The following is an 18685-nucleotide window of genomic DNA, read 5'->3' as shown; positions in this document are numbered from 1 at the left end:
GAGCCAAGCAGCGAATGTCGAGACGGCTAGTTTAGCAATAAGATATTTGTAAATACTATTCAGAGGAATATTCTATGTATTTGTACTTTCAGTAGGTAAGGAGAATGTCCCATATAAGTAGGAATAGAGAGAGAAAGAGGGAGCATCTAATTTTCTATCTCTCTAGAAAAGTTGACTCCCACATAACTACAAACTTTATCTTTATACAAGATTGGATTTGATGTGTTGTTCCAAGCTTTCCCACGTCAGATTCGGCAAAGTATTTGATATTCCCACGTTTGGTTATCTTACATAATTGTCAGAGGGAGAATCATCCACCTCATTATACATTTGGGTGAATGATTCTCTTTATTTACAGCTATAGTTATTCATCGTATTTATTGCTTGTCCTCATTCTCTCATTTATTCACAAGAATATCATTAAATCTCAATTTGGCTTTAAAAGCTTTGAATGCGATTTCTAGGTTATTACTACCATTCAATCTTGGATCTAGGACTTATTATATTTAACTAGAATTTACCTATTATCACTTACTTAATTAGTTTAACAAAAAGGTTTAACACTTTTTGGTCAAACAATTTGGCGCCGTCTGTGTGGATTTTCTATTTAAAAGTTTTAGTTTTTTCTAGATCTAAAAAAGCACACAAAACTTTACACAGTCTCGTATCCTGTTGTTTGCACAGATCTAACATGGCAGGCAATGGAGAAGAAAAAAGAAAGGCGATAGCTGATCTCATCGGCAATCTCCTAAACACCATCAACGAAACTCGTGGAGAGGACGAGGAGAACGTGACACCAAGAGCCTCACCCAGGCGAAGTGATTCACCCCCTCCTCATGGCAGCGTTACCGCTTCTTATGGAAAGAGAGCCTCTACGTCCACTACGGAAGAAGCACCACCGGCGGTAAAAAAGTTACTAGAAGCATGGCTAACGAATACACTGAACGCTATACTCGACAAACCCGCTCAGAAGGTGAGCAGAGAGAGTGCGCGAGTCGACATCGCCACAACAACCAATGTACAGCCTACCTTGACAGGTATCACTCACCCTATTAATGATGCAAGTAACGACGCCCTCGCTGCCATCCTTAGAAAAATGGAGGAGATGGAGAACGAGAACAAAGCACTCCTCGACCAAATGAAGGAGCATCAAGAAAGGGTAGATAAGATACAGGGCACCCCCAAAACTACTACCAAAACGGGACGCCGGCCGGTTTGTGGAACAACCATATAGCGACGAGGCCGCACTAACATGCTATACCAAAAACGTTTAAAATGCCGCCATATTTGAAAATATATGACGGCACGACGATGTCGACTCGCAAAACAAGTAGTAATCTTATTTATTTTCCGGTGTTTGGTCAAGGGCGGCCGGACATAGTTTGGGGCCTAAAGTCAAACTTTAATGAGGGACTTTAATATTTTAAATTTTATTTTATTAATTGAAGTCAAATTTTCTAGCTTATTTAGATGCAAAGTTACTAATAATTTTATTATAATCAATTTCTCCTAATAATTCTTTCTCAATTGACAATCTAGCTTACCCATTTAATCTCTCGTGAGACATTGTTGATCTTAGGTAAGATTTTATCAATTTTAATTTTGAAAAGCTTCTTTCCGCTGAAGCAACGGTAACAGGAATCGTTAACCTTATTCTATAAGCAATATAGGCATTTGGAAAGGAATCAAGTCTCTTTATTTGATTGATTACATCTATTAAGCTATTATCTTCTACTTGTACTGTTTCCCTTTCAACTCATAAAATAAATCTAAATCACCAATATCGGATTGATTATTATTCTTTAAGAAAAACTCAAGATTAAGGCAATGTGTTTTTAAATTTTCATCATCTAGTGATCTTAGTTATTTACCACTAAATAGAAAACCAAAACTATTTTCATATGCTTCAAACTGTTCAAATCTATTTTGAAGTGAAAAAATAGCCTTGTCTACTATATATAAAGTAATCAACTCTAAAGAACTCTTCAAGAGACTTTGAGATTTCATTATCAACATTTTCATCAAATTGTTTCTTCCTAGATATCACATGTTTCTTACGAAATTCGGGTTGATATTCATTTCAAATGCAATTTCCTTGGCAGAAATCATAGCAGTTGCAAATCCTTCTTCTCTATATTTGTTAAAAAAAAAAATCAAACCTTTTTATTGATCTATGGCAATATCAATATGCATGTCTTTTGACTGCATAGTTGTCACAACCCAATTTAGGATTGTGACCGGCGCTTAGGAGCAAGTGCTCCCAAGTAAGCCTCATCGGTAATTTTACAGAAAATCGGACAAAGTTTTCCCTGTTTTTGGACTATCCCAAAAATAAACCTGTCTTAGAAATCAACAACCAAACATCCTAATATAATACCAAACAATTGACAACTTGTCAATTAACCAATACAAGTCTCCACCATAACTAAACCACCAAGTAACCACTAGAAATACTAATTTTCTCCAACTTTGATAAATGAGAACGATACTCAACATAAGACTATAATAATAAAAGAATACTAATGACACTAAATTAATGACTATGGAGCGACTCTAAGACTTCCAAGAAAAGAGTATAACAATATAATAAAATCTCCGCCCACGCGAATAAGTGCGAGGCTCACCAAGAACTATCAACCTATACGCTCTAATTAACGAAATCCTCGCCCGCGTCAACTGCTGTCTCTGTAAAAAAATTAGCGGGGAATGAGTCGCTAGCTCAGTGAGTAATAACACTTAACCACAACCGTTTTTATTTGGGGACAAGTCAGAAACATGGTAGTATCTCAAAGAGAAAATACATAAAAATGTCCTTTCAGAAATAATAAATAATTTTCAGGCTCATCACGCTTTTCTTGTAGTAAAATATAATTAACAATTCAGTAATAAGCTCGGTAACCACTGTATAATATCAGTATTCACATTTTGGGAGGTTTCAATGGACGGATCATGTAATCGGTATAACTGTGGACTTCTTTGCAAGAAGTCATATATAACGGTAGTCCCTACTAGAGTGAAATCGGTAACGGTATGCTAGTTCTACCTTCCCACTAGCGAGGGCTATAACGGTAATCGGTAATTACAAGGTGCACCAGGTCTAACGAACCCGCCGTTAGCTACAGAATCCTTCAAGGTCTACTCCCATTTATACTTTTCTCGGTATCCGTATATACTCATAGGAAAATATTTTAAAACAATATAGGGCATTTTGGTTCTTATCAAATCATGTAATTTCATTTCAATAACAGTAAATTCAAGTAACGGTAGAACATATCTAGTGACAACAAGAATATTTAAAACAACGGTAATCATCTCAAATAACTATTTCGGTATCATATCGAGTAAAAGACTTGTCCCACATGCAACTCAAAATGATCGGTAACATATTCATATTGAAAATCATGTGTAAATCATGCAAGTTATGAAAACACAAATTGCGGTAAGATTACTACTCACAGTACTCGTGCCGAAATAGCAAATGCTTCACCTCGAGCAATTCGTACAAATTCCTCCAATCAATCTATAATTACATAATATCAATCTCATGTTAATTTCCTTGTTTAGGCTAATTCATAGCTAATTTAGAATACCCGACCCTCGAGATTTCATATTTGACTTTTAATTCGTCGAATTATATTTACCCACCTATGAGTAATTCAACTAGGCCATAATCTATCAATTTCAACTTGTATAATTTGTTCTTTCAATTTTATTTCATTTTTTTTCACACCAGATGATGCCTAATATGTGTATAAGCCTAAACCATAGAGAATCACTGTTGACAATACTTCTTTTAGTGCCTAATAAAATTATATACACCCAGATGATAAGCAAACTGTAATTAAGAAAGTTTACCATACGAATTGAAAAATAGCTTCAACAAACTGCCTTTGCTTCTCTGTTTCACGCAAGAAGATTTCAGCACCAAAAATATACTTTATGAATCCTTGTTCTATCCTTCACGCCTCAATTCCAGTGAATATCCCTATCTTTTAAACTTCAGTTTTTTTTTAAATATTTTTTTGGTGTATTTGCGACCTTTGTTTATAGCTTTGGTCTCGGGATAAGCTCCCCCCCCGCTTCCCCTCCCTTTTTTTTTGCCCTTATTAGTATATAGAGTATTACAATAGTTTTGCGTTTGAATTAGCAGCAAATAATATATCATACCAAATAGTCATACCCAATAAAAATTCAAATTTTTCGAGTTCATATGTTACTAAGCAATTAGCTTCACTTTTAGTTTTTGGATCATCACTAATTTCAATAAAGCATCTCTTATTTGTGGAGTTTGAAATCTTATTGCTTTAATACTTTCAATACGACTTTCCCAACGAGTTTGTGACTATGATTTAAGAGTTAGACTGGTACACTATCCTTTAATACTTTTCATCGCTTAGTAGAAGATGAAAATAGTGAATATATACGTTGTACCACTCCAAAAAATGATATAGCTTTTGTACAAGAATTAGCCATATCACAAAGTAACAAATTTAGATTGTGACAACCACATGGTGTATAAAATGATCTAGGATTTACATCAAGAAGTTTTTTTTGCACTCCTTGATGTTTTCCCTTCATATTGGACCCATTATCATATCCTTGCCCTCTTAAATTATCAATATCAAGTCCAATATTTTTTATCTCATCTATAATAACTTCAAAAAGACCTTTTCCGCTTGTATCATCCACTTTTAAAAATTCTAAAAAATATTCATTAATTTTTATTGGAGTTGCTTAAATATCCACACTCCACAGTATAAAAGATATTTGTTCTTGATGACTTGTATCTGGAGTGCAATCAAGTATGATCGAGAAATATTTTGCTTCTATAATTTTTTTCTATAATTTTATTCTTAATTTCGATTGCCAATAAGTTTATCAATTCATTTTGTATTCTATACCCAAGGTAATGACTATGAATTTCATCATGCTCAATGCGTCGAATATGTTCTTGCATGACGGGGTCAAATTCTGCAATCATTTCAATTAAACTTTAAAAAAATTCATTATTCTCTTGATATATCTTTTCATTTTCTCCTCTAAATGCTAAATTATTTTTTCCAAAAGTTTTGATCACGTCAATAATTCTTGACAATACATTTTTCTAATGCTCTCTATCTCTATTGATTTGTTCTTGAACATCTTTATCGATTGTTTTATCTTTTTGCAGTATTATTTCTAAATCAATCCATGCGGCCATGTCAATAATATGTTCATTTGTTGTTTCATGGGTTTTGAGCTTAGTACTAACTTTTCTCCAATCATTACTACCTTTACTAGCTAGTTTACTACTACAAGTTCCAGAACTCGAACTAAACAACTTACAACAAAAATAAAATGCTTTATCACAGTCTTTAGAATAAACTAACTATGTTCTATCATGTCTTTCGCCATTCGCCAATTTTTGAATATAGTGTGTAGTATGTAACGATCCGACCGGTTGTTTCGAGTGCTAGCGCTCCGTTCAGCAGTCGGAGGCCATGAACAGCTTCATTTCCGGTATTATGACTTGTACGCGTGGTCGGAATTGAATTTCGGGAAGTTCGGAGTTGATTTGGGAAGAGAATCCTCAATTCGGAAGCTTAAAGTTGAAAGAATAAACTAGGATTGGAATTTTGAGTAAACGACCTCGGAATCGGGATCTGAAGGTTCCAGCAGGTTCGTATGATGATTTCGGACTTGGGCGTATGCCCGGATCGGGTTTTGGATAACCCGGGAGCGTTTTGGCCCCTAATGTGGAAGTTAGCATTTTAGAAGGAATTTCTTAAGTTTGGCTTGAAGTGCATTTCAGTGTTATCGATGTCCGTTTGGGATTTTGAGTCTGGGAATAGCTCTGTATGGTAATTTTGGAGTTGGGAGCGCGATCGGAAGTGAATTCGGAGGTCCGTAGGTCATTTTGAAGCCATTTGGCTAAAGATAGAAATTTGAAGGTTTTTGGGAAGTTTGACAGGAGGTTGACTTTTTGATATCGGGGTCGGAATCTAATTCCGAAAGTTGGAGTAGGTCCGTAATGTCAAATATGATTAGTGTGCAAAATTTGAGGTCAGTCGGACGTGATTTGATAGGTTTAAACATCGGAAATAGAAGTTTGAAATTCTAAAGTTCGTAAAGCTTGAATTGGTGTGTAATTCATGATTTTAGCGTTGTGCATCACTATGTCATCCATATGGTACATTGGAACTCAAACTCAATGCTTGACCCATATAAAGACATGTTAGGCCATAATGAGTTAGGACTCGAACCCAACTTTTACAATCATGGATCATCAGGACTCAAAACCCGATGTCTTACCCTCATGGTGCGTTGGGACTTGAACCCACCGTCTTATCCTTAATTAATAGCATAATATGCCAAAGTAGACTCACCCTTGAGACTTTCATGGTATACTACTTTTAATAGTAATAAAAGTAAACTCATATATGTGTTACACAATAAGCATCTATTTACTGGTAACAAAGGAATCAAAGTTCTTCAAATCACTTTGCAAAAGCTGGTGTAGCTCCTTAATTTATGTACATCTTTGGTCTTTGGTTTAGTATGTAACATTTAGCTGCATCATTATATGCTTCTGATTCTCATATAACATCTAACCTGAACATTAGGTGAAAGAGATTAGACTAAACTTACAATAAATATTAGAAAGAAAAATATGGAGTAGAAATTAATTTACATCTAAGTATTTTCAACTTTACAAAGTAATACTTAGTATTGGAAACTTTTCCGACAAATAAAGAACCTTTGAGAAAAACTAACAAGAAAATGAATTAATTAAAAAAAAATTAGAAAACGTATCTTAGCATTATATGCCTTTTCACGATGTACTAGTCTCCTCAACCTTGTTATTCCTTTTATTATATTTCATACCATTATTTGAAATTGCTAAATGGAAAAGAAAAACTCATCTCTTCTAGAGGAATATCAGGCACAACAGACATATGTTTTTTCTGATGTGAGACAATTTTGTAGATGTAGTAACTCAATTGGATAGAGACTCGTGCTGACAACGTGTTACAAAACTTAGCTCAAAGTAATAATATAAAACAAAAAGATAGACAACAATGTAGAGAGAAAGAGAGAAGAGAATCTATTTCTTCCATGTATTCAAGTGTATTACAAAATGAGTTCTCATCCTCTATTTATAGAACAACATAGAGGTATACCAAAAGAATTCCATAAGTATGCCATTAAGCATTTGAGATCATGGAGGAAGATCATGGGTAGGTTATGAAGGTGAGGGAGTTACAACAATAATGGTGAGAAGTAGTGGGGATTATCTACATAATGGAGAAGAGTAGTGGGAGTTATATTTGATTAGCGGACATCCATATAAATATGTATTTCATAACATTTTATGCAATTTTATTATCTTTGTTATTAAATATTTAGCAGAATAGCCTAGTATACACTTATACTTGTTCCAGTTTTTTATCCCGGTCCCTGTACTTCACAAAGTTTCGTTCAAACATTTGTATTTGATCAAAATGAATATTTTAAACCCCTCCCATTATGCGTGAGTCTCACTTGCCGTGACATGGATAACACATCAGATCCATGTCAGATACATAATCCACATCAGTATCTTCTTCTTTACTAATACCAGAATTTCTTTCTCCTTCACGCCATTTTTCACCTTCCCTCTCGATTTTCAGAGAACCTCAAAAATTCATCGGCTTCAACTTCTTCTATCTTTGTCTCACCATAACTGTTGCACCTAAAACTATTATGATTCATTTTTTTTGGGTTATGAAATGATTGCAGAAACTATAATAATGCATAATAAGTAAATGAAGACAAGTGGTTGACCAATGAACATGGGCGTGCCATTGATCAAATAATAATAGTCATCATTATGGTAATTGTAAAAATGAGAACAATAAGGGTTCTCGAAGTAATCCTTCAATAGGTGAAGGAAATATTTACCATCAATTGGTATGAAAAATTTATATAAAGCACGTCGCGGTAATTATACTCCTTTCTTTGAAGAGAATGTGACTTGTGCATTGAGAATGCAAATTTATTCCTAAAGGTGAATGTAACAATATGTGATAAAAGTAATGAATAAAGACGTGCAATGCATGATTGGATACACACCACAACTCACCTCTAAGGGAGGTTTGAGAGAAAGAGAGATAATGAATATTAGTGTGTGATTACATGAATATGTCATTGGTCGCGTACATGTGGACGCCAAAAATAATTTGACATGCCTTTATAAAAGTTATTAAAGGCAAAAGTAAAGCAAGAAATGATTTTGCTTATGATGATTTTGACCATGACAATTATTATGATATGATTTTCTCCGTGAAGGAGACATTCACCATATGGATGGTGTGAAAAAGATATTGTAGTACAAAATCAATTAAGAGCTCCGGAAGAGCTAATTTGTTACTACCCGGATGAATAAAATTGTTCATGACATTGATATTGTAGTAAGTCTCAAACGAAATTTTTGAGTTTCAAATATATTAGCCAAAGTGGTTGGCATATTGAGACTATAAATGAAAGGAAGATTGAATATCTTCATATTACTATAATCATATCGGGTAAATATAAAAGGTTACCCGATTTTCTTTTATTTGTTACTACACAAGTATAAGCATGATGATGGAATCACATGCCACAAGTAAACTAGAGGTTTTACTGAAACAAAATTTAGTTGGCATGAACGGGTTAGCCATCCCGGTTCAATTATGATGCAAAAAAAAATTAATTGAGAATTCACATTGGCATATATTGAAGAAATAGAAGATTCTTCAAGAATTCTCTTGTGCTGCTTATTCTCATGATATACCAGTTAAGGTTGGGATTGAATCCCTTGATATCTGGAACGAATAAAAGGTGATATATATGTATGGGCCCAATCACCTGCCATATGGACCGTTTACTATTATATGATTTTAATAGGTGCATCTATTGTATGGTCATATGTGCATTTGTTGTCAACTTGCAGTTTGGATTTTGCAAGATTGATTGCTCAAATTATTAGAGCAGAGTCCAGAATATAAATTTATCTTGATATTGCTGGTTTAAATCCAAGTTGGTTTAGCAGAGATTGTATGCCTCAAATTATAGCTAAACCATTGGTTATGAGAACAAAATTACCAAAAGAAAATTTGGTATGAGATGTATTATTTAATATAGAGTAGCACTTATACGCATCTAGCCAACAAGTTATGATACACTCTCCCCATCACAATTGGTTCAGGGTCAGGAACCAAATATTTCCATCTACAAATATGGATGTACTATATGATTTAATTGTGCCACCATAATGCACAAAGATTGGTCCCCAAAGAAGGTTGGGGATATGTGTTGGTGATCCCAACATTAGGGGGAGAAAATGAGCAGCTGAATAAAGTAATACATGGAATGAATTATCATGAGTATACTTAGATCCTCGTACAAGAAAATATGAACTTGAAGTTCAAGTGATAATTCATTTGCAAAATATTTTAAGGCACATTGATGACCCAAAGCTAAATGTCATATTCTAGCTGCTAATACTCCAAATAGAATAACGTCCATGATGGATAAAGTTTATTGCACGCATGAAGCGTAATAGACAAATCGGTTCCAAAGATAAAACTCCTTGAAGAAGGAGGGAGCAAATGTTCAAGATGGTCATAATAAGGAGGCAAGTGCTTTATAAGAGCACCATGACATAACACTTTATAAGACCTCATGGGAGAGGCTCAGGTACCTGAAAATAATGAGATCTCGATAAGTTATGTCTTTATTGTGCGGTGATGGAACCGATGTAAAATGATCATCAACGATGTTGTTAATATAATGTAGCGCTCGATATTATTAATATTGACAAGGATCTTGAGCTCAAATCTGTCATGAAATTTGGACAAATAAATGATTGGCCAAATGAAAAATATGCAATGAAAATTGACTTCATCTGAAAAATATGAAGTTGGGCGGATAGTTCCAACAGCTGAAAGTATAAAGGCTATATGGAGATATCGAAATACGATTAGTGTTATATTGCAAAAGGAATCCTTGATATAGATTTGTTTATTCTAACAAATATTGTCAAGGTTTTATTGGTTACACAAATGCAGGGCATAGTTCGTTGTTCAAACAATCTATTTCCATGTGAGGACGTGTGACTTTTCTTTGGAGAGACGATTCAAATAATATTGAAGACGATGATGCTTGCATAGCTCAACTAAAAGAACGATATATTGAAGAAGACAAAATAAAGCACATTTAGCCAAAGTTTCTTTGCAGAGACGATCTTCAATAGAATGATGAAATAGATGTTCAACAAATTTGTTCAAGTGATAATTTGACAAACTTCTTCACAAGACATTGCGGATCTCAATATTAGAGAAGTTGTTATACAAGCTTGGAATTCGTCGTCTTCGAAGAATAAAGTGATGTTCTCATCAGGGGGAGACAAATACGCACTGTACTCTTTTTCCCTTAGCTAAGATTTTATCCCACTGGGTTTTTCTGGCAAGGTTTTTAATGAGGCAGCAAATAATGCGTATTACAAGATATGTGTACTCTTTTTCCTTCACTAAGATTTTTTCCCATAGGGTTTTTTCTTAGTAAGGTTTTAACGAGGCACATTATCTATGGACATCCAAGGGGGAGTGTTATGAAATACATATTTATATGGATGTCCACTAATCAAATATAACTCCCACTACTCTTCTCCATTATGTAGATAATTCCCACTACTTCTCACCATTATTGTTGTAACTCCCTCACCTTCATAACCTACCCATGATCTTCCTCCATGATCTCAAATGCTTAATGGCATACTTATGGAATTCTTTTGGTATACCTCTATGTTGTACTATAAATAGAGGATGAGAACTCATTTTGTAATACACTTGAATACATGGAAGAAATAGATTCTCTTCTCTCTTTCTCTCTACATTGTTGTCAATCTTTTTGTTTTATATTATTACTTTGAGCTAAGTTTTGTAACATAAAACAAATACTAATTAATAAGCCATAATAAAAATGAACATAATCTAAAAGTACTATATAAGTCATGCTAAAATAAGTACTATTAATTACATGACTAAGCACTAATAAAAAAGATAAACTAAGTTATGCATTTTTATTATAAATCAATGCAAAACTAAAAATAGATATCCAACACTATTGTCATTTATTGTGTTGAATTGAATTTACTTTGTTATCATTAGTATTTATTTGAACTTTATTTGAGTTACTACATTTATGAGCTATAAAACTTATTGGACCATTCAAGAATGTTAAGTCCAAGCTTTAACCACCAAAGGATGTGGTGACGTGGATAGGGTTGCTCCTCTCTTAACCAGAGGTCTCGAGTTCGAGCCATGGGTTTGGAAAAATCCTTGGTATGCTAGCCCCCGAATGGAGCCTTACCCTGCGTGAATCTGGATATAGTCGAGCTCCAATGTGGGTACCGGACACCGGGTGGGAAGCCAAAAAAAAAAGTTCAAGCTTTAAATAATACATTAAAAGATAAAACTATGAAAAAAATGTGTGTGTGTGTGTATAAAATATTTTTAAAAAAATGTAAAAATGTAATGTCGGATTTTTCCCAGTTTAACTCGGATTATCGGTTTGGTGCGATTTATCGATTTTCTTTGTACAATATAAAAATATAAACTAATTTTCTACTTAATCATATTGCCATCTCAATGTGCAACCTTTGAAAACTTGGTACCTGCAGGAAGACTTGTTTCTATTATTGGAAAACTAATTTTCAGTCAAGAGAGTCGAGGGTCTATCGAAAACAACCTCTCTACTCCTTCGGAGTGGGATAAGGTCTACGTACACATTATGTGAGATTCTACTGGGTTGTTATTGTTGTCGTATTTTTCAGCCAAGAGACATGATAAAAATCTGGCTCCCCTTTTGAGGAGAATTGAAAATATTACTCCTCCACCGAAAAGAACATACCCCACTTATTCAAATATTTGTCTGTCACACTTAAGAGGGACTCATTTTCCACATTCATCAGTAAACTCAAATCACTCCCTCCTATTATCAAACACCTCTCTCTCTCTTTTCCAGTATCAATGTCATTTCCTACAAATTTTTCCAGTTTTTCTCTTATTTCTTCTAAGTCATACACTTCAAGCTGTTCCAAGTATCATTCCACTAAATAGTTCTTGTACTGATAAATGTGGCAGCATTGTCCTAAAATATCCCTTTGGTTCAGGATTTGGTTGTGGACATCCTACATTTTCAAGATTCATAAAATGCACTTCTGGTGTACTTCAGTTTTCAACTGGCACTGGCATTTACACTATATCCACACTAGACTACACAACCAACACACTTATTTTAACTGACCCCTTTATGTCAACATGTTCATCAATGCAAAACTCAGGTAGTTTTACGTTGGATCGTTCGACTCCCTTCAGCATTATGAAAGAAAACATCTTTGTTTTACTAGGATGTTCTACAACATCAGCTGTATTTGATCCAAAACAAGATTTGTGTAATACCGGCTCGGGTTCAAATGTATGCAGAGGACTATATTCTTGTAAAGGAGTAACAGGAATTGGTTTAGAACCAAATGCTCCTATATCTACATGTTGTGTATATGATCCACCAGTTCCTATTGGTTCAGGTTATGGTTTGAACTTGCCTAGACTTCAGTGTTCTTCTTATTCGTCGATATATGGTTTTGGTGGTGATGAAGGAGATCCAATGAAATGGCAATATGGGATTTCTTTGCAGTATAATGATTCATATTATACTGATGATTCTTGTAAGAACTGTGAGGATAGTGGTGGAATTTGTGGCTTTTCTGGTTCAGATGAGTCTTTTGCTTGCATTTGTAGGAATGGTGTTAACACTACCATTAATTGCTTTGGAAGAGGTTTGTTGATATTTAATGTTGTTTCTTTGGAAGATGGACTTGTTTCTTCATATTCTTATATCAAGATTACTGTATTCCCTGATGTTATTATTTAGTACTACTTATTCTCGCTCCCTCCCCCACCCCCCATCCCACTCCACTCCTTTTTTTCTCTCTCTTCATTTTCTTTCTTTTCTCCTCATTCTTCTTCTTCCTCTTCTTCTCACTCGTTTTGAGCCGAGGATCTATTGGAAACAGCTTCTGTACCACTACTAGAATTCCTGTAAAAAGCGACCAAAGATTAGCGACCAAATTTGGTCTGTCAAAAAAAGCGACCAAAGTTGGTCGCCAAACTGCCGAAAATAATAAAAAAAATATTTGAAATACTTTAGCGACCAAAGTTGGTCGCTATTTGGCCATAAATTTAGTCAAACTGTTGACTGGACTGGTCAGACTTGCTTGGTCAAAGATATACTGAGATTAGCGACCAATGTTGGTCGCTAAAGTGGGACCCACATAAATTTTTTTAATAATTTTATTATTATTTTATAAAACTTATAAAATATAAATATATATAATTTAAAACTTGCGACCAAAGTTGGTCGCTAACTGAAGGATAAGTTGATAGCGACCAACATTGGTCGCTAAAGTGGGACCCAGTTATTATATTTTAATAAATATATATTTATTTAAAATAAATTATAAAATATAAATAAATATAATTCAAAAGTTAGCGACCAAAGTTGGTCGCTTAATGAAATAGAGACCAATGTTGGTCGCCAAGGTGGGACCCAGTTCTAACATTTAATGATTTTTATTATTAATTTAAATATTNGTGGTGTAGCTGCCAAAACAGGCAGTTTCTGCCAAAATAATACACAGAAAAGCGACCAACTTTGGTCTCTATTTGGTCGCTTTTCACGTTCAAAAAAAATAAATTTCTGGAGAATAGCGACCAATGTTGGTCGCTACTTACCCAGATTTCTACAAAAAGTGACCAAACTTGGTCGCTATTTCGTTAAAAAAATAAAATTTCTGGTGATATAGCGACCAAAGTTGGTCGCTAAAGTATAAAAAATAAATTAAATTCATGTATTTAGGGACCAAAGTTGGTCGCTAGTTTAATAAAATAAATAAATTATTGAATAAAAAAGCGACCAACCCTGGTCTCTAGTTTCCAGATTTTAAAATATAATATTTGGATTAGAGACCAAAGTTGGTCGCTTCTTAATGATTAATAATAAATAAATAAAAAAAGTATTTTATATTTAGAGACCAACTTTGGTCGCCAAATTATATTATTAAATTAATAAAGCGACCAAAGTTGGTCTCTATAGTCAATATCCGGAATATTTGGTCCATTTAGCTTAGAGACCAAAGTTGGTCGCTAATTAGCGACCAACTTTGGTCCCTAAATAAAAGAGACCATCAATATGGTGAAAGAATTCCTGTGCATATTATTTATGTGCTCCTTGTGTGTTTATATTTTCTAACACTTGTTCCAGAGGTATTCAGAGTAGCGGGTCGATGATCTTACTGGGTTATATTTACGTATAACTCACTCCTTACCTGCATGTCCATGCAGATACTATTGGTGAAGATGGAGCTAGTAGCCGACGAGTTCGCTAGAGTTGATTCAGTTATTGAGGTGAGCCGCCACATTGTTCATAGAGGCTACCCAAAGAGTCTTTATCATTTATTCATATGAGGTCTTTTGTAATTCTCTTAGGTGTTTCATGGTCTAGTGTGGGATTTGGGCTAGAGTGTTAATCTTATATATTGAGATATTAATTGTTCGTAATAGTTATCAGATTATTTGGATATTCATTTAATTAATCAAATGCTATAAATTAATGGCTAAGGTAAGAAAGTATGGTTCGCCCTGCAGGTGGTGTTAGCTGGGTGCCAGTCACGTCTAGGGGGTAGTTTGGGACGTGACACCCTGGGTCTGGAATGTCTGTCGTGCGTGTTCTCACCATCTGTGAAAAAATAAGAGAAAGAACTTAGTATACCATCAACTACACGATAGGAGATGAATAAAGAGTAGTTTCCTAACACCCTATAGCCTCTCGAAGATAAATAAGACGTCTCCGCACCAATCCGCAAGACTCTATTAGGCCTGCCCATAACATGTGAGACCTACGTGAACCTAGTGCTCTGATACCATGTTGTCACGACCCAATTCTATTATGGGCCGTGATGGCGCCCAGCGTCGCCGCTAGGTAAGCCGACAGTGAACTAACCACATGATTTCTTTTGTTAATAGATTTTCAAGTAACTAAACTTCCCCTAATTTAAAAGTTTTAAGAAATGATAGATTTTAAATAATAAGACGAAAGCAACTGAGTGCAATCATAATCATAGTAATACAACTCAAAATCATAAGTCTACTAGTATTTTCAAGGACCCGGTGTCACAAGTGTATAAGCATTCTAGTAGAATATACAAAAGAATACTAGTCTACTGTCTGAAGTGAAATATATAGAAAAATATAACAAAAGAAAGACTCCAGCTGCTGCACAGCTGCAGAACGGCTCGGAAGGCAGCTCATCGTGAAGTCTCGAAGTTGAAGTCAAGTGTGCGCGCCGGACTGATATCTAGATGCACCTGCCTCAGATCCTGCTCATTTAAGTGCAGAAGTGTAGCGTGAGTATATAAACAACATGTACCCAGTAAGTATCTAGTCTAACCTCGAAGAAGTAGTGACGACGGGTCGACTTCGACACTTAATATGGGCCAACAATGTAATAATGTGAAATTCTAATTAAACATGATAGATATAAATGACAATAGAAGTCAGAGTACGAAATAAATAAACAATCCTTTCACCGATAGTAAGAACCGAATCATTTCCCTCATTTAAACATGTAATTTCTCAAGCAAATAATAAATATCAAATACAAAGGGACTTCCAAATATTAGTATCACGCACGAATTATGCCGAGGACGTACGGCCCGATCCAAATATACATATACATAACTGTATGCACTGTCGAGAGTCGAACGACACGAACCATAGATGCATTTATTAATCTGCCGAGGCGACCGACCCGCTCTCAAGAAAGTAGTGGAAAAGTTACCCCTCTCGCGGAAAATACTTGTGACGCGGTTGAATGTGAATTTCTCAAGTTACCATAATATCCCTCATTTCTTTCCAAAATAAAGAAATTCAACTTGAAGCTTTTGAAATCTTAAGATCCTCAACTTAGTCCCATTCAATACAATTAACACATATAATCAAATAACGGTGTCCACAAAGCATGGTGTAAATCTAAAACTACCCGTACATAAGCATGAATAGTAGCTACGTACGGACTCTCATCCCCTCGTGTGTACGTATCCTCCACAAATAGTAGCACATATTAATTTAGTTCACTTATGGGGTTAATTCCCTCTTACAATGTTAGAAAAGAGACTTACCTCGTCTCAAGGCCTACTTTCCGATCCCAAGTTGTGCTCAAACCCTAAATTCGGTGCCAAACAATCCAAAACTAATCAAATGGTATATAAATTAATCAATATATGTTCAAAAGTTCATATTCCAACTATTGTAGGGATTACCCAACCCTAAATGTAAGATTCCTAAAATTCATCCCTGGGCCCACGTGCCCGGATTCCGGAAATATTTGAAGAAAGTTGTTACCCGTAACCTCATGAACTCAAATATATGATTTTTGCTAAATTCCATAACCAATTTCGTGGTTAAATCTCATTTTTATCAAAAACCTAGGTTTTCACCTAAACCCATGATTTTCACTAATTTACATGTTATAATCCACCCATAAACTATTTATTTAACTCACATTGTGTAGAAATTACTTACCTCGAAGTGCTAAATGAAATCCCCTCTCTAAGAGCTCCAAGAATCGCCCAACAATGGAAGAAAATGAGCCCAAATAGCCTAAGTCCCGTTTTTTAAAGATGATTCTGGCCAGGGGTCCTTATATGCGATCGCGACCAAGCTCTCGCGATCGCGATGGCTAAACTTGAGGAGCCTAGAAAAAGGCTCTACGCCATCGCGAGATGACCTACGCAAACGCGAAGCACTGGGTCGCCTACTCCTCGCGAACACGAGGCCCAACACGCGAATGCGTAAGGCAACTAGGCTGCCCAGGCCCAGGCTTCTACGCGAATGCGACGTGCCCAACGCGAACGCGAAGGCCAAAGGGGTCCAGGCCTCCGCGAACGCGACCCTGCTTACGCGAACGCGAAGGGAAAAAAACTTCGTCCCCAAATCCTTCATCGCGAATGCGAGGGTCTGTTCGCGTACGCGAAGAAGGAAACAAGAAGCAGAAATCTGCTGTGTTTCAACTCAACTCCGGGCGGTCCGAAACGCACCCGAGCCCTAGGGACCCCATCCAACTGCTCCAACAAGTCTATAAACATAATACGAACTTGATCGAACTCTCGAAACGCATAAAACAACAACAAAACCAAGAATCACACCCCAAAATCAAATTGAATCAAAATATGAACTTCAAGTTTCCAAATCGCTCCGAACGCGTCGAATCATACTTAGACTACTCGGAATGATGCCAAATTTTGCGTGCAAGTCTTAAATGATATTACGGAACTATTACTGGTTCGGAATTCCATTTGGACCTCTATATCACCAAAACCTACTCCAAACCAAATTTAAAGAACTTAAAAACCTTCAAAGAACCAATTTTTCACTATTAGGCGCCAAAACGCTCCCGGTTCATCCAAAACCCGATCCGAATATACGCCCAAGTCAGAAATCATCATACGAACCTATTGGAACCGTCAAATCCTGATTCCGAGGTTGTTTGTTCAAAATATTGACCGAAGTCAAACTTGGCCCTTTTTGCCAACCTTAAGGAACCAAGTGTTCCGATTTCAACCCGAACCCTTCCAAATCCCGAACTAACCATCCCCGCAAGTCATAAAACAATTAAAGCACGAAAAATCTTATTTAAGGAAATAGGATTTTAGAAAGCAAAACGAACGGTCAAATCGTTACATTTGAAAACCCTAAAAATAAGGGTAAGAGTTTTAGAATAGAAGGACTACAATACATAATGAGTTAATAGAATACGTAAGGAAGATTTTCAGAAGATTTGAATTAAAAGCAAAGAAAGATTTTAAATATAAAATAGCTAAAAAAAAAGTCGATAGCTGAGCAATTGTGTGCTCCGCAAATTTGTTCAGTCTGGTTTTGTTGGTCTTGAACGAAGCAATTCAAGATCATGGAGCTATTAAGTATTTTGACAATTCTTTTGTAAAATGGTAGATGAATTACTTCTGACTTCTGAGTTATATTATTTCTGTAGTTCTTCGTCTGCTTGTGTGCCATAGTTTTTATTACATTAGAAGAACTCTTTTATTTTACAAGTATCATTATGAAACTTATTCATTCTTTTACCTCTTTTATTTAATTTGATTAATAAAATTCTTGGGGAAACTGAAAAGACTTATAAAATGTGTAAGCTTAGCAATTGATTATGTCTGTTCCTAAAACTTGTAGGAATTAAGTTGCCTATTACAAGTGGCTCTAACCAAGTGAGCGATTCCAGCGTTTGGCCACAAAAGCAAAAGTAAATCACTTTGTAATTCTGGTGAATAAATCTATGGAAAAGCTAACTTTTTATGCATACAAAACCAGGAATTGGTAGCTTCAATACTTTAATTTTTGGAAGCATTTAAGACTTGGATGAAGATAGTTCTTTTAGAGTTCACTTGTAGAAGCCTTCTTTCTATTTTGGTCACAAGATACACACAAATGTGGCAAAGACAATTTTCAATAGTTTACTTAACTTGTAGGTGAATATCACTTGTATTTTTCAAACAGAGGCTCTGTCATCATTAAAGCAATCTTTTGCTAAAATTCTTGTTACATTGAAACATTAT

The 18685-nt window shown here is 35.3% G+C and overlaps 1 protein-coding gene across 1 annotated transcript; it reads left to right on the top strand.

Moving 5' to 3' along the window:
- Positions 12382 to 14579, top strand: LOC109227802. The gene is made up of 3 exons (XM_019392995.1): positions 12382 to 12909; positions 14403 to 14465; positions 14547 to 14579. The coding sequence occupies exons 1-3, from the start codon at positions 12382 to 12384 to the stop codon at positions 14577 to 14579; spliced, it is 624 nt and encodes a 207-aa protein (XP_019248540.1).

This window comes from Nicotiana attenuata, chromosome 6 (assembly GCF_001879085.1).
Source record: "Nicotiana attenuata strain UT chromosome 6, NIATTr2, whole genome shotgun sequence".
NCBI classification, from domain to species: domain Eukaryota; kingdom Viridiplantae; phylum Streptophyta; class Magnoliopsida; order Solanales; family Solanaceae; genus Nicotiana; species Nicotiana attenuata.
This window is presented reverse-complemented; position numbering and strand designations above follow the sequence as displayed.

Bases quoted from the DNA above. Each gene is read 5' to 3' on its own strand.
- LOC109227802 (XM_019392995.1), top strand. From the start codon at position 12,382: ATGAAAGAAAACATCTTTGTTTTACTAGGATGTTCTACAACATCAGCT. The intron at 12,910-14,402 runs GTATTCCCTGAT...ATGTCCATGCAG, and splicing joins ATTCTTATATCAAGATTACT to ATACTATTGGTGAAGATGGA. The intron at 14,466-14,546 runs GTGAGCCGCCAC...TAATTCTCTTAG, and splicing joins GAGTTGATTCAGTTATTGAG to GTGTTTCATGGTCTAGTGTG.